The following is a 12,595-nucleotide window of genomic DNA, read 5'->3' on the forward strand; positions in this document are numbered from 1 at the left end:
TGCCTGTTTAATAATGAATTTTTTTGTCTCCACAGGCATTTAAGTCCAGCAAGGGGCATGCATGCGGCAGGTTGTAGTGGGCTGCTCTTGGATGTTGCTTCGGGAGTTGCCTATTGCTTCATGTCGTTAGTGTGCTTAAACTGGACCATCTCGAGGGCAACATGACAGCTCAGAGACTATCTCTGTTGCTGTGCGGACACATGGATTTGGGCCTGTGTCTGTGGGAGTTTGCACGTTCTCCCCGTGGTTGCGTGGGTTTCCTCCGGGTGCTCCGGTTTCCTCCCACATCCCCCAAAGATGTGCTTTTAGGCTGATTGATTGGGTACTAAATTGTCCCTAAATTGGACCTCCCTGATCCTCGCACGTTAGGCGTAGACTAAAATCATGAATAGGTCACTGAGATAGTAGGACGGCGGCGCGGGCTCGTTGGGCCGAAGGGCCTGTTTCCCGTGCTGTGTTGTTCTTTGTTCACTCCACTAGTCACCAACTGCAAACCAGAAAAGAAGGTAGTGGTGAACTGCCTTCTTGAACCATTGCAGTCCATGTGGTGTAAGTACACTCACAGGGCTGTGAGGAAGAAAGTTCCAAGATTTTGACCTAGGGACAGTGAAGGAACGCTGATAAAATTCCAAGCTAGGATGGTGTATGACCTGGGGAGGAACAAGGAGATGGTGATGTCTCTATGCACCTCCTATCCTTGTTCTTTAAAGAACAAAGAAAATTACAGCACGTGAACAGGCCCTTCGGTCCTCCAAGCCTGCACCAGCCAGGCTGCCCCACTGAACTAAAACTCCCTACACTTTTGGGGACTATATCACTCTATTCCCATCCTATTCATGTTTTTGTCCAGATGCCCCTTAAGTAAACTTAAAATTAATCTTCCTTTGTACTAGGTATGGCTCCAACCAGTGGAGAGTTTCCCTCGATTCTCTTTGACTTCAATTTTGCTGGGGTTCCTTGATGCCACACCCAGTTAAATGCTGCCTTTGTATCAAATGCATTTACTCTCACCTCACTTCTGGAATCCAGCTCTTTTGTCCATGCTTTGACCAAAGATGTATTAATGGGATTTAGAGCTGGGTGGCCCTTGTTGAACCAGACCTGAGCATCAGTGAGCTGGTTATTTTGAGTAAGTGACACTTGATTATTGTCAGTGATTAAATATCTCGTCAAAAGCTGGGTTTGAATGAATAAGGTCCATGGGTCACTTTGCATATCAGCCTTGGTGGTTGCATTCTCACCTTTGGGTCAAGAGATGGTGGGGTCAAATCATCTCTCTAGAGGCACTCTAAGTTAACACTTCCTGCAGTACTGAAAGGACATAGCGCAATTGAAGGCATCACATCCTTTAAATGAAATATTAAACCAAGGCTCTGTCTATTATCCCTTGCAGCTATAGAAGGAACTGATGGGGGAAGTGGTGGGTTCTTAGCGTTCTGGGAAGGAAATAGCCCTAAAATAATATCATCAACTAGAGATTATTTGGTCATTTTATTTCATGTCCAATTGTGAAATTACAACCTGCACCATCCCATCCACCAGCCCTGCCTCTTTCTCCCCACCAATACCCCTCGTCTCCACAGTCATGGAGGTTCTGCAGGAGAATAATCTGGAGTTCCTGGAGAGGCTTGTCTACTGATTAAATGCAATTCTGTAGGCATCATCACATGACTTGTCCTCATGCTTCAGCCATAAGTTGACCAATACATCCATCCTTGTGATACATGGTTTGGATAACCTGGCAAAGGCACTAATAATAATGTCAATTTTATTGTAGCTCTGTCCAAATGTCGATACAATATGAGATGCAAGCACCCCTGGGATGAGGAAATTACATTAACAATAAAGTGCATTGAGGATAAAATATTAGAAAAAGTCAATCTAATAAACAGCAAAAACCAGCAAAAGAAGACCGAATATTCGTTCTTCTACAGGTTCTGCATGTTCTGTCTCTTCCTCTATATATAATATATACAAAATACTACAGGTAACTCTGGTCCTCTCTGCCAAAGACCTGTGGCTCCAGGATTCACCTGCTGAGGCACCTGAAGCCACGCTTATTTCGGACTGTTGACGATGACAGTACCTTTATATATGTAATAAATCTCCATAAACATTGACAGAGGTTCACAAGTCAACCAGCACCAGAAAGTGAAAGGTTCAGGTCACCAACATCCACTTCACTCAAATGAGAACTTGTTTCAGAGTTACACGTTATTCCTTTCCTTTCTTTCATTTCCAATTTGCAGCAGTTGTGGATATTTCTTCACAGTGCCAAATGGAGGAAGGTGTGTGTGTGTGTGTGTGTGTATCTGTGTTTGTGTATGTCTGTATATATGTGTGCAACTGTGTGTGGATCTGTGTGGTTGTGTGTGTGTATGTATCTTTGTGTTTGCACGTGTGTTTGTATCTCTGTGTATGTGTGTCTATGCCTGTATCTGTGTGTGTATCTGAATTTATGCCTGTGTGTATGTGTCTGTCTTGTCCATGCCTGTGTGTGCCCTTGTGTGCGTTTGTGTGTGTATGTGTGCATCTGTACCTCTAAGTGTATCTATGTGTCTGTGTGTGTCTATATATACATCTATGTATGTGTGTATCTATGTCTGTATGTGTGTGTACATCTGTTTGTGTGTGTGCCAATGTATATGTATGCATTTATGTGTGTATCTACGTTTCTGTCTCTGTGTGAGCATCTGTATCTATGTATGCATGTGTGTGTTTTTGTGTGTGTTTATATGTGGGCCTGTCCATTTGTGTGTGTATGTGTGTGATTTGTGAGTCTGTGTATGTATCTGTGTGTGTGTGCAAGTGTCTGTATATATTTGTGCCAATGTATGTGTTTCTATGTGTGTGTCTGCAACTGTTTGTGTGTCTATGTATGTTTCTGCCTCTAAGTGTATCTCTGTGATTGTGTGTGCATGTGTCTGTGTTTGTATCTGTGTCTACATGTGTGTCTGTCTAGGTTTGTGTGTGTGTCTGTGTGTTTGTGCATGCGTTTATGTGTGTTATAGATTTCCCCAGTGGTTCAATAGGGTTGCCAGCTCTGGTTGGGTATATTCCCTACGTCATACGAATGTCTGTTTCCAAACTCTCCATCCGCACACCCTGGCCATTGGTTGTCAACATCCTCTTGATGGATCTCCTCACACCAATTAGAAAGTGAATCAATGTTTCATTCAGATGATTCTTAACTTGTCAGACCAACAGCCATCTTTCTGCCCAAAACTTCACCCACTCTCTAAGTAAAAACAAAGGTCTTCAAAGAATTTTTTTTAAATTGTAGTTATTTTTAAGAGGGTGCTGCCTGAGATATTTTTCTAGTTTCTCCCCAGAGTGTTCAGGAGAATAACCGGTAATTCCTGGAGACAGCTGGACAAAGCTTGGGCAGCCTGGATGTGAGAGGGTCCTGATGGGATGGACCCTGTGATTAAAGTTCCTTCTCTGTCAGCTCCTGGAGCATTTTGATGACGTGAGGAGGCTGACTCGATGCGTACTCCTGGAGGCCAGCGCCCATCTGCTGGTGCAGGCTGGCAGCCAGTTTAGCCGTCACTGCACGCACGTTCCCACCTCCACCCTTGATCACACCATTCCCGGTCATGTTGCCAAGCAGGTACCAGAGCACGGGCAGGACGTACCGTTCCACAGCCTGAGGCTTGCGATGATACACCGACAGCACAAGGACTGCAGTCAAGAAAGGAAACCAAAGGGTCAACAGGGAGAACCTTGACTGCATCAGAGCCTGCAACGGTTTAACCTGCACATGGGCCCTAGTGAACTGGACCACCCGTCAGAGCAGGTAGCTCAGACTTAAAGGTCTTATCAACCTAAGGCAAAAGCACGTTGGTTATGTTGGTCTTGTATCTCAATGGAGGAGAGGTTCAGGCTGGAACTTGTGCTTTCGCTGGTGATGAGCAAGACCATGGGCTTAGGCAGGATGGTGACGGAGCAGAATCCTGCTGTCTCTCCACCTCCAGCTGAATTAGAATCATAGAATCATAGAATCCCCACAGTGCAGGAGGAGGCCATTTGGCCCATTGAGACTGCACCAGCCACAATCCCGCCCAGGCCCCATCCCTGTAACCCCATATATTTACTCTGCCAATCCCCCTGACACTAATGGACAATTTATTATGGCCAATCCACCTAACAACACATCTTTGAAGTGTGGGAGGAAACCGGAGTACCCAGACGAAACCCATGCAGACACTGGGAGAATGAGCAGACTCCGCACAGACAGTGACCCCAAGCTGGGAATCAAACCCAGGTCCCTGGAGCTATGAGGCAGCAGTGCTTACCACTGCACCACCATGCCAGCCCTGTCTGGAATTGGATCCTGGACAGGCAGGCCAATGGCCCTCCTTCCACTGCTGCCAATTGAGGCCCGTGACTGGCCAATTAATGACCAATTAAGGGACTCATCTTGTTGCCACTGATATTACCCCAGCTGTAGGTGGGTCTGTCACCATGTGGTGTGCAGAACAACTAAAAATGTGCTTGAGGGACTGAACATCAGGAAAAGAGAGGGAATGGCAGCCCGCTGAGAATCACCCTAGTGACCTTTCAACCCTCTCCTCATGAAACCCCTTCCCCCATCCGTACTTCACACAAGGTCACACTGTGGTCCTAGGTCATGGGGGAACTGTCTTTCCAGCAGCAGCCACAGCCTCCCCAGTGGCGTTGCTGAGCACAAGAGCTCCATGCCTCTGATTGACTGACAGCCCTCCCTAAAGTTAAGATTCAAATGGGTCACCCACCCCCATTCCCACCACTCCTCCCTCCCTGGGTCCTGATTCTAGGGGAAAGCCTTGCTACTGTCTGATTGGTTTGTGGTTCAATGGGTCTTCCCAAGAAGAGGCTCTCCAGTCAGCAGGCGAGCTATCCAATGCCTCAACCAGATTCTATCTGGGAATCAAGTAGATAGGGTTGTTAGGAAGGCATACGGTGTCTTGGTGTTTATTGGTAGGGGGATTGAATTTAGGAGCCACAGCGTCGTGTTGCAACTGTACAAAACTCTGGTGCGGCCGCACTTGGAGTATTGTGTGCAGTTCTGGTCCCCACATTATAGGAAGGATGTGGAGGCTTTGGAGAGGGTGCAGAGAAGGTTTACCAGGATGTTGCCTGGTATGGAGGGGAGGTCTTATGAGGAGAGACTGAGGGATTTGAGGTTGTTTTCATTAGAAAGAAGGCGGCTACGAAGGGACCTTATTGAAACATATAAGATGATTAGAGGTTTAGATAGGGTGGACAGTGATAGCCTTTTTCCTCGGATGGAGAAAGCTAGCACGAGGGGGCATGGCTTTAAATTAAGGGGTGGTAGATATAGGACGGATGTCAGGGGTAGGTTCTTTACCCAGAGGGTGGTGAGGGATTGGAATGCCCTGCCTGCTGCAGTTGTAAATGCGCCTAGTTTGGGGGCGTTTAAGAGATCCGTGGATAGGTTTATGGATGGAAAGGGTTTGGTTTAGGTTAGAGGGTCATTGTTTTTTAACTGGTCGGCGCAACATCGTGGGCCGAAGGGCCTGTTCTGCGCTGTAATGTTCTATGTTCTATGTTCTATGTTCTATCCCCAATCTCTTTCCATAACATCTTCTGGAGAGTGTCCCTGGAAGAACAGCCCTGAACTCTGCAAATCCAAAACCAAATCTCCCTGTCTCTCCACTTTTTATGCTCCTTAAATCCACAGAGAAAAAAAGTTGTCGGGTTACAAGGAAAAGGCTTTTTAAAATAAGAACTTGTGATACTTCAGATATAGTCCCATCAGGCCAAATCTAAAGAATTACCTCTCCTACTTGAATAAATTGCACCCCTGACTCCACATCCTGAAATAATGTGTTGTAATTACCTCCTTACTCACAGTCTCACCTGCCAATCGTTCTATGATGTCTTGCATTGCCCGACCATTGGTGAACTGCACTCTGCTGGCAAAGGGTTGAAGTAGCAGCAAGTTATCTTCACAGAGAGAGCAAAACAATAGCAATCAGTGATACAGAATATATATAATGATCAATAAATAGAGAAAACTAGCAAACGTAATAGGATCACCTCCGGTAAGGTATCATACATCCAGCATTATGGTGGCCACAGGAGTTTGAAATCTCTAATCCTCTGCATCTTTATATGGCATCAGTTAAATACATAAAATATTTGTCGATGTGGCTCCCTACTCACCCATTTACCAAAATCATCCCGTTCATCTCAATTTGTTTTTAAGTCAAGTTTAAAGTTTAAGTGACATAAATAGGCTTACATTAACACCGCAATAAACTTACTATGAAAATCCCCTAGTCGCCACACTCCAGTGCCTGTTCGGGCACACTGAGGGAGAATTAGTATGGCCAATCTACATAACGAGCACACGTTTCAGACTATGGGAGGAAACCAGAGCACCCGGAGGAAACCCACACAGACATGGGGAGAACATGTAGACTCAAGTTTGCTAGTGACCCAAGCTGGGAATCAAACCCAGGTCTCTGGTGTTGTGAGGCAGCAGCGCTAACCACTGTGACAACATATCGCCAAGAATGGAAGGAAAAGCTGAGCCTCGCTCTCTCACTATTTTTTACCTGATTAATTTTTATTTTAAAATCTTTTCCACTGAACTCCTGCAGATCTTGTTCCATTGACATTAAGAGCTCGCCATGGCTGACAATAAGGCAAATTGAATGGATCTCATTCATTGGAGAAAATAATAATTCAACTGGGCCTTTTACTTGTATTGATAAGGTTCCTTTAAAACTGTTTTGGGATTGTTGCATCTTGGCTCACATTAGGAATGTCAAAATATCGGAGTAGGCCATGCAGCCTGCTCCTTCAAACTGATCGTGGCCAATCATTAATCACTACACCATTTTTCCATCCATTGCCATATCCCTTGATGTCATTAGTAACCAGATATTTGTTCGATTTCTGTCTTGAACATGCTCATTGACTAAGTTTCCACAGTCCCCTGAGGTAGAGAATTTGAAAGGTTCACCGCCCTCTAAGTGAAGAAATTCCTCCTCATAAATAAAAGCAAATTACTGCGGATGCTGGAATCTGAAACCACAAGACAAAATGCTGGAAAATCTCAGCAGGTCTGACAGCATCTGTAAGGAGACATTTTGAGTCCAGGTGACCCTTTGTCAAAGCTGACAAAACCTCAGACCTACTGAGATTTTCCAGCATTTTCTCTTCTGATTTCAAATTCCCCCTCATCTCAGACTTAAGTGGTCCACCCTTATTCTTAACCTTGGAGTTGGAATTTTCTTGTCCAAATTTTCCATCCCACCTCAACAACTCCTGCCACAGACCATAGATCCTGTATAGTGCAGAAAGAGGCCATTTGGTCTATCAAGTCTGCAGCAAACACAATCCCCGTAGGTCCTATTCCTGTAATTTTATGTATTTACTCTGCTAATCTCCCTGACACTAAGGGGCAATTTAGCATGGTCAATCAACTTTAGCTGCACATCTTTGGACTGTGGGAGGAAACCCATGCAGATTCGGGGAAAACACGCAAACTCCACCCAGACAATGACCCAAGGCCAGAATTGAACTCACGTTTCTGGAGCTGTGAGGCAGCAGTGCTAACCACTGTGCCAGCGTGTTGCTCCAGGTAGAACTGAAAAATCTCCATCTCTGTTTGAACTGTAATCTACAATCTCATAGCGAGAGATGTCAAAGGCAAGGTGGTTGTACAGTGAATACAGGATAAAGCAGAGTACAGGATTCAAACTGCACAACTTCCTGCCCCAATGTGATCTCCGCACTCAATTTAACTTACACACACACAACAAACAGAAATTAATATTTACATGTTGCAATAAATGTTCAATGGGCTTGTGTCTGTACCATGGGTCTAAAATATTAAGTGTTTTACATAACGTAAGGAGGATTTACTAACTGCGTGAACACTTGGGTGTTTACACTTGGGTCAGCAGTTTTGCAGTGGAATGGAAATGGTCTTAATTTTGTTCTGGATTTGCACACTTTTTTTCCAGCTTGATTCACGTGTTTACACCAATGGAGCCTCTGTTAACGGCAGCACTCATGGGAGCCTGAGGCCTTACCGAGATTATCAATCAGTGTATCAAGGACATGCACAGCTGCATTGTAAATGCCTGCATTTTTTGAGTTCAAGTTGTCGGTAACAACAGTGACAGCCGAGTGTAGGACCCGGTGTAAGTCATCCTTCAGCGCTGGGATCATCGTTGCCATGGACTGCAGTGCAAACTGGTTCACCTTCTTATTGGAGTCCTGGAGCCTTGGGGTGAAGGCATCAAATATCTGAAACATTAAAACAACAAACAGCTAGGCATCAGAGAACACAGGACACTTTACCCAGGGCTAAGCACTAAAGAGTAATATATTCCACATACCAATTATTATATTCAATGGTAGTGCCACCCTATCCTGAACAATATTCTGTGTGGTACCTTATTATATTCAATAGGGGGCAAAGGTTATTACACAAGATCAAGTTCATTACACAGGATCACGGCAGCATAGTGACGCTGTGGTTAGCACTGCTGCCTTGTAGCACCAGGGATCTGGGTTCAATTCCTGATTTGGGTCACTGTCTGCCCAGAGTCTGCACATTCTCCTCCTGTCTGTGTGGGTTTCCTCTGAGTGCTCCGGTTTCCTCCCACAGTCTGAAAGACCTCGGGTTAGGTGCATTCGTCATGCTTAATTCTCCCTCAGTGCACCCGAATAGGCGCCAGAGTGTGACAACTACGGGATTTTCAGTCACTTCATTGCAGTGTTAATGTAAGCCTACTTGTGACACTAATAAATTAACTTAACTAAGCTCATTGGCCAAGGCAACACATGAATGTGGATTGAAAATTTGTTAATGCACAGAAATGAATTGGAATAAAAAAAATGAATAATTTTTGGAATCAAATGATTAATTTACTGGAATGTCAAATGTCCTGGTCTCAGCTATTTGCAATCTATAGATAAGGGGACTGAGTATAATACATCCAAGTTTGCTGATGATACAGAGCTAGGTGGGAAAAGAAACTAAGGAAGACAAGGTTGCAAAGGATTAGAGATGGGCTAAACAATTGATCAAGAAGAAGGCAGATGGAGAATAACGTGGGGAAGTTTGAAATGATCGACTTTGTTGGGAAGAATGGAAAAGTGGAATCATTTTTTAAATGGTTAGAGATTAAAACATGTTGGTGTACAGAGGGATCTGGGTGTCCTTATCCATGAATCCTAGTAAATTAATGCGGAGGTACAGAATTGGAAAAGTAAATGTATGCTTAACCTTTATTACAAGGGAGTTGCAGTTTAAGTGTAAACCTTGCTGCAAGAGCTCTGGTGAGACTGTACCTGGAGGAATATGTACAGTTTTAGTCTCCTTACCTGTAGAAATATTCATCTTAGAGGGGGTGAAATGGAAGTTCACTTGATGGATTCCTGGGGTACAAAGGTTATCCTATGAGGAGAGATTAAATAGACTCGCCCTCTATTCCCTCAAGTTTCAAAGAATGAGAAGTGGATAGTGATTCGTAAGAGGATAGCAAATGTTGTCCCCTTGTTCAAGAAGGGGAGTAGAGACCATCCTGGGAATTATAGACCAGTGAGCCTTACTTCTGTTGTGGGCAAAGTTTTGGAAAGAATTATAAGGGATAGGATTTATAATCATCTAGAGAGAAATAATTTGATTAGGGACAGTCAACACGGTTTTGTGAAGGGTAGGTCGTGCCTCACAAACCTTATCGAGCTCTTTGAGAAGGTGACCAAAGAGGTGGATAAGGGTAAAGCAATTGATGTGGTGTATATGGATTTTAACAAAGCGTTTGATAAGGTTCCCCATGGTAGGCTACTGCAGAAAATACGGATGCATGGGATTGAGGGTGATTTAGCAGTTTGGATCAGGAATTGGCTAGCTGATAGAAGACAGAGGGTGGTGGTTGATGGGAAATATTCAACCTGGAGTTCAGTTACTAGTGGTGTACCTCAGGGATCTGTTTTGGGGCCACTGCTGTTTGTCATTTTTATAAATGACCTAGATGAAGCTGTAGAAGGATGGGTTAGTAAATTTGTGGATGACACTAAAGTTGGAGGAGTTGTAGACAGTGAGGATGGATGTTACAGTTTGCAGAGGGACATAGATAAGCTGCAGAGCTGGGCCGAGAGGTGGCAGATGGAGTTTAATGCAGAAAAGTGTGTGGTGATTCACTTTGGTAAGAGTAACAGGAGTACAGAATATAGGGCCCATGGAAGCACTCTTGGTAGTGTCGACGAGCAGAGAGATCTCGGTGTACATGTGCATAGATCCCTGAAAGTTGGCATCCAGGTTGATAAGGTTGTTAAGAAGATGTACGGGGTGTTAGCTTTTATTGGTAGAGGGATTGAATTTTGGAGCCGTGAGATCATGTTGCAACTGTACAAAACTCTGGTGTGGCCACACTTGGAGTGTTGTGTACAGTTCTGGTTGCCTCATTATAAGAAAGATGTGGAAGCACTGGAAAGGGTGCAGAGGAGGTTTACCAGGATGTTGACTGGTATGGTGGGAAGGTCTTATGAGGAAAGGCTGAGGTACTTGAGGTTGTTTTCGTTAGAGAGAAGATGTTTAAGAGGTGACCTAATTGAGGCATACAAGATGATCAGAGGATTAGATAGGGTGGACAGTGAGAGCCTTCTTCCTCGGGTGGTGATGGCTAACACAAGGGGACATAGCTTTAAATTGAGAGGCGATAATTATAGAATGGGTGTCAGAGGTAGGTTCTTTACTCAGAGGGTAGTAAGGGCGTGGGATGCCCTGCCTGCAGCAGTTGTGGACTCGCCAACTTTAAGGGCGTTCAAATGGTCAGTGGATAGGCATATGGATAACATTGGAATAGTTTAGGTTAGAGGGTCATTAGGTTCATTCCACTGGTCGGCGCAACATTGAGGGCCGAAGGGCCTGTACTGCGCTGTAATGTTCTATGTTCTATGTTCTAAATATATCTCTGCCTGCCTGGCGGAAACCATTTGGGTAGTGTTAATGAAGAACAGTTAACCTGGAGCAAGTCTATGTCTTTCCTACATGATCTGCAGTTTAAGCTTCAAAGCTGCAAGGGACAGCAGTGTGGCCCCCAGAGGGAAGCCTGGCCAACAAAGTTCGTTTAAAACATTGGGCTGGATTTTACAGTCTTGCTTGTCCTGGACAAGTAAAATCCCGCCTGAGGTCAATGGACCTTCCCGTGTTCCACCCTTCACCCGCTCCGATTCCCATGGCGGGCAGGACGGTAAAATTCCAGCCATTGTTTTTCTTTGCTGTGCCAGGGGCTGGAGCAGACCTCTGCCGGGCCCCACAGTGAAGACTCGGACCTGTCATGGGGCTTGAAGGGAATGGGAGATGTTCCTCCATGCTGTCTTCCCCATAAGGGTCAGGCCCTCAAGAATCCTGCCAGTGGTTTCCAGTTGCCTGGCCTTAAAATGTCGACAGCCATTTCCCAGCAGTCTCCTGGTTAAGTTGGGGGGTGGTATGTTAATGAGCTGCAGCCATCAAAGGTGGGTCAGGTCTTCCCTACCTTCAGAACCTGGGAGGGGCACAGCCGACGTTATCTATTGGGTGGGTTACTGTCAAAATCAGAGTTTAAAAATCGAGTCCTGAGATTCTGGGACCTCAGGTTTCCACCTTAACAAAGCAATTGGGCAGAAAATTTGAAAGATTTCTGAATCTGACTTTCTACCCTAAAAGATCTTTTTCCTCATTTCATGCTCTCTCGTATCCTTGTGCCTAGGCCTTACATTCACAATGTTGGAGGCGACGAATCCTGGGTTGGTCTCACAGTGCTGCAGCAGCAGTGAAATGCCCTGCGTTCGCTCCTGGAACTCTTTAGCAGACAGCATCTTGTTCAGTTGCTTCACTTGCTCTGTTGCTTCCATGCTGCGGATGATCGGTCGGTGGGTCGCCAGCCTCTGCTGCCGTGATGTATCCAACTCCTCCCTAACAAAGAGAAAACGCAAGTTACCACTTCATATTTCACTCCATACAACAAATTAGACTAAGTTCTCTAAACCTATGCTTCAGCTGCTTTGAATGGCGGCACGGTGGCACAGTGATTAACACTGCTGCCTCACAGTGCCAGGGAACTGGGTTCAATTCCAGCCTTGGGTGACTGTGGTGGAGCTTGCAAATTCTCCCCGTGTCTGCATGGGTTTCCTTCAGGTGCTCCGGTTTCCTCCTAAGGTCCAAAGATGTGCTGGTTGGATGGATTGGTCATGGTAAATGCACAGGGTTATGGGGGCGGGGCCTGGGTAAGATGCTCTTTCAGAGAGTTGGTGCAGACTTAATGGGCTGAATGGCCTTTCAGCACTGTGGGGATTCTATGGTTCTTCCATGGAATAACATTATCATGCATTGAGATAGCACCTTTAATTTAGTAAAGTGTTTCAAGGCATCTCAAAGAGCATTATCAGACAAGCATTGACATCAAGTCACATGAAGAGATATTAAAACAGATGACCAAAGGCTTGATCAAAGATAAATAAATAAAATCGCAGCCTAAACAGTGAGAGAAAACACAGGGAGGTTTCGGGTCAGCAAGCGGGGATCCTGAAGCTTAGGGTCTAGACAGCTGAAGGCACAGCTGTCAATGGTGCAGGAAAAGAAGGTGGG

General features: G+C 45.1%; 1 protein-coding gene across 4 annotated transcripts in view; it reads right to left on the minus strand.

The window, feature by feature from the left end:
- Positions 1-475: 475 nt before the first annotated feature.
- Positions 476-12,595, minus strand: part of LOC145345214 (TOG array regulator of axonemal microtubules protein 2-like) — an 84,550-nt gene continuing 72,430 nt past the window's right edge. For all 4 annotated transcript variants that reach the window (XM_080192963.1, XM_080192960.1, XM_080192962.1 and 1 more), the window contains 4 exons: positions 11,725-11,923; positions 8,049-8,265; positions 5,863-5,949; positions 476-3,681 (listed from right to left, as the gene is read on the minus strand). In XM_080192963.1, the coding sequence (XP_080049089.1) occupies positions 3,428-3,681; positions 5,863-5,949; positions 8,049-8,265; positions 11,725-11,923 (757 nt within the window). In that variant the 3' untranslated portion in view covers positions 476-3,427. The remainder of the gene's footprint in view (positions 3,682-5,862; positions 5,950-8,048; positions 8,266-11,724; positions 11,924-12,595) is intronic.

This window comes from Carcharhinus amblyrhynchos, chromosome 7, assembly GCF_965287045.1.
Source record: "Carcharhinus amblyrhynchos chromosome 7, sCarAmb.v2.hapA, whole genome shotgun sequence".
Taxonomy (NCBI): Eukaryota; Metazoa; Chordata; class Chondrichthyes; order Carcharhiniformes; family Carcharhinidae; genus Carcharhinus; species Carcharhinus amblyrhynchos.